The following is a 3,983-nucleotide window of genomic DNA, read 5'->3' as shown; positions in this document are numbered from 1 at the left end:
ATTCTTTGTAGACAATGTGTTTTAACTTTGTCTTTTTCATATAAAATGGAAATGGCTTTCATTTCAGTTTTAAAGGCTAACTGAAAGGGTAGACAAAGGGATGGGATTGATCCCCTAAGTATCCTTACAAACGATACACAGTCTTGCTTTGAGTATATTCATACCAATGTCAATAAGATCAATACTGTCAATAGGATCGATAACCTAAAGAAGATGGTTCTATCATATTAGCTCACATCCTGGGCACATGAACACTGTTCTTAGTGCTGCAAGGTTTCTGCATGTTTTCATGTGTGCACTTATCACTTCTGTACAGAAAATTCACATAATGAACATTTACTATTTACCATTAAAACTGTTTGACTTGCCTTCAAACATGCATGTAAATAAGTCATTGATGGAGAATGGGAAAAAGATGTGCCTCATGTTTGCCAAATTATTTGGTGTTGATCAAAAATATATTGAGCAGTACCCTATGAATAATACATTCACCTCAATCATGATATATTTGTTTCTTGTCTTTAGTGATAGAACATTAGCTTCTTTTAACAATAAAAAGTTCTGATATCAGTGTTGATATTGATGATCCTGGCCCTGGTTGGTATTAGATTAAAACCAAATTTTGTGGTGTCATCAACTCAAATTGTTTATTTTTCTTAGCACCTCGCCTATAAGACAAGGTAAGCTATATAGGCACAAATGCCAAGAAAGTAGATTCCTCACAGGAGTGGTATCTGCCCCCAATTGCCCAACATGTTCAGCATAACAAACATCTCAGGTCACTGCTTCACTCAGACTGCATTCTTCTTGCTTTGGACTGCTCTGCATCCACCTGTTTAGACTGCCTTGACTTTTTTGCTTGATTATACAGTTATTGTCTATCATTTGCCCACACAGGCATCAACTTTTTTCCTATTTCAGTTGAATGGAATATGATTGGGTGTGAGATCTGTGCTCGGCTTGTGATTGGCTGTTCCTTGTTTCCGGGGCTCCGCTGTTCACTCACTGACGTTTCTCGGTCTGCCCCGAGACAGACTGGAGAGAATGGCTGCCAGTGGAGGTTAGCGAAATCTTCATTGTTTTGTGTACTAATCAGACTTAAATAACGCCTCTTAAAGTTGTAATTTGTGTGTTGATATGTTCGTGAAGTAAAGTCCGATAGAGTAATGGAAAGAGTCGTGACACGTTGCATTCTTGTTAAAAGAGGTCAGCCTCTAAACGACTCCAAAAAAGTGTTGGTTGTCGTTAGCCTGTCTATGCAGCTAGCGTTAGCTGTCTGGCTAACTTTCGGCAGGTTAGCTCGCTACCCACAGCTGATTGTGTAAACACTTGTTTGTGACAAGAGACAAAGGTTAGACAAGTTGTACTTATAGCTACTGTTATCAGTACTAATGCCCTAGACATGGCGCTAAATACTGATATGAATTTCTAAGATTTGAATGTTAGGACGGAAAACATTTGAGGCTTTTATCGCCCTTTATATCTCGCAATGTTGTGTCAAAGAAAGCTTGCTAACATTAGCTTGGTGCCTAGCTGTCTGCTAAAAGTTAAGCTTGCATGTCAACTAGCTAACGTAACCGGGAGCTTTGCAGTTTTTCGTGATAAAAAAACACTCCGACGAACAAATATACAGCCGGACTAGTCAATAATTTGTATTGTTAAAGTTGGCTTTCCGTCTGCTTAGCTACCCACACAGTTATTGTAGGCACCGGGCATTTATGTGAGGTGTTAGCAAGCTAGCTACCACCTGGCGAGACAGTAGTTCTCTATTCACTCGTCGCGAGTCTTTGTCCTGTCAAGGAGTTAGCGTTGCACAACACGAGGTGTTTGTTGGAAAAGTTTTTGTCTCTCAGCTGCCGAGAATATATGGCTGTAGTGAAACATTACAGGAAGCATAAAGTTGGGGTGCCACTTGTATAACTTGCCATTACACATGTGATAAGAAACATGTTTACTTTGCAGATCCCTAGTGTAGGGGAACACCACTGAGCCCACGAGTTAATAGGCCCTTATGTTATCCGTATGTCTTGAGTCGGTCTGTGAGAACATGAACAACTTTGGCTTAACGTTAGAAAATAGGAGATGTAGATAAAATGAGGAAAGGGGGTGACACGTTTTTCCAGTGGCCATTGTCATTATTATAACTGGGCCAAATATAGTTGTGGCCCATACATACTGTAAATGATAATGAGCTTTGATTTTTGTGGCATCTATTTTAAGACCAAAGTATGTACTGTAACTTCTTATTTGGAAACATACGTTTTCAGTAACCTTTGGAGTATTCATTTACAGCACACTGTTTTGGTAAACATTTGGTTTTACATTGATTCATAATCACCATTGTTTGCATTTAAAATAGATATCTTTGTGTCATCTGTCTCATCTCATGCTCTCTTTAAATGTGTGCCAATTTATAGGTGCTGTCATCATGTTTTTTCTTTGCAATAGGAGTTTGATCAAGTCTGATGGTGATATGCTGATCCTATGTTTTTTTTCTCTCTCTTAATGCTGTGTTGTTCAGAGGTAGGGAAGCTGTCACAAGTACAAAATGGGACACCTCCAACCACCAACTACAATGGGGTAGATGCTGTTCATGCCTGTAACATCCTTCAGCAGCTCAAAGCCTTGTATGATGAAGCACAGCTCACAGACATTGTCGTAGAAGTGGACCACGGCAAGACTTTCTCATGTCACCGAAATGTCCTTGCAGCAATCAGCCCATATTTTAGGTATGAACTGTAGGATATGTACAAATGTTTGTATTTTTACAATTCAGTAGCAGGAAATGTTAAAACCTTACTTGATTCTGATGTCAATTTGGCTATCGGTTTTCTGATTTAAATGTTATAATATTCCGATCATTCATTTCCTTGTTAAGTTTTAGCATGAGAATTAATTAATATAGTTAAAGTAATTCTATTTTCTCCACCATCACTGCTAGGTCCATGTTCACCAGTGGCCTTACAGAGAGCAGCCAGCGTGAGGTCAGAATTGTTGGGGTGGAATCTGAATCCATGCACCTTGTCCTAGACTATGCCTACACATCCAGGGTCACACTCTCTGAGTCCAATGTCCAGGCCCTGTTCACTGCAGCCAGCATTTTCCAGATTCCTGCCCTGCAGGACCAGTGTGCCCAGTTCATGATCAGCCGGCTTGACCCTCAGAACTGCATTGGGGTCTACATGTTTGCTGATGCCTATGGGCACCAGGAGCTGAGGGAACGCTCACAAGACTACATCCGCAAGAAGGTCAGTTTAACATGAGCAAAGGATTGGTAATTTGCATTATGATTTAATGATTATGTCTGCTACTACTTTATTCTACTATTTTATTCATTTTTTTCAAAGACGTTTTTTTATTATCTTATCATAGTGCTTTGTTTGTGACGTGTGTTTGGCTGCTAAAAACTGGAGCGTTATATGTTTCTGTGGTAGTTCTTGTGTGTGTCACGGGAGCAAGAATTCCTCCAGATGACCAAGGAGCAGCTGGTCAGTATTTTGAACAATGACGATCTCAACGTGGAGAAGGAAGAGCATGTCTACGAGAGCATTGTCCGCTGGCTGGAGCATGATCTGCCTGGTCGTGAGGCCCACCTAGCTGAGGTTTTTTCCCAGTGCATCCGTCTGCCCTTGCTGGATGAGGCCTACCTCAGTCGGATACCAGCCCCCTTTGCTTGTGCCCTGTCCCTGTCTCAAGACCCTGCTGAGGCCAAAGCCCGCCTCACTGGCACCAATGGTTGCCCACAGCGCCTGGGTATGACTGCTTCTGAGATGGTCATCTGCTTTGACGCAGCTCACAAACACTCAGGGAAGAAGCAGACAGTGCCTTGCCTGGACACAGCCACAGGAAGGGTGTTCAAGCTTTGCAAACCACCCAATGATCTCCGCGAGGTCGGTATCTTGGTGTCTTCAGAGAACGACATCTACATCGCTGGCGGTTACCGACCGAGCAACAGTGAGGTATCCATAGACCATCGAGCAGAG

The 3,983-nt window shown here is 41.8% G+C and overlaps 1 protein-coding gene across 1 annotated transcript in view; it reads left to right on the top strand.

Moving 5' to 3' along the window:
• The first annotated feature begins 1,024 nt into the window (after positions 1-1,024).
• kbtbd8 (kelch repeat and BTB (POZ) domain containing 8) overlaps positions 1,025-3,983 on the top strand; it is a 4,314-nt gene continuing 1,355 nt past the window's right edge. The window contains exons 1-4 of the mRNA XM_056399666.1: positions 1,025-1,060; positions 2,522-2,729; positions 2,942-3,248; positions 3,435-3,983. The exon at positions 3,435-3,983 is cut by the window's right edge and continues 271 nt beyond it. Of these exons, the coding sequence (XP_056255641.1) occupies positions 1,045-1,060; positions 2,522-2,729; positions 2,942-3,248; positions 3,435-3,983 (1,080 nt within the window). The 5' untranslated portion in view covers positions 1,025-1,044. The remainder of the gene's footprint in view (positions 1,061-2,521; positions 2,730-2,941; positions 3,249-3,434) is intronic.

The sequence above is a fragment of the Seriola aureovittata genome, chromosome 2, assembly GCF_021018895.1.
Source record: "Seriola aureovittata isolate HTS-2021-v1 ecotype China chromosome 2, ASM2101889v1, whole genome shotgun sequence".
In the NCBI taxonomy this organism is placed as follows: Eukaryota; Metazoa; Chordata; class Actinopteri; order Carangiformes; family Carangidae; genus Seriola; species Seriola aureovittata.
The sequence above is the reverse complement of the archived record's forward strand: the minus strand, read 5'-3'. Positions and strand labels throughout refer to the sequence as shown.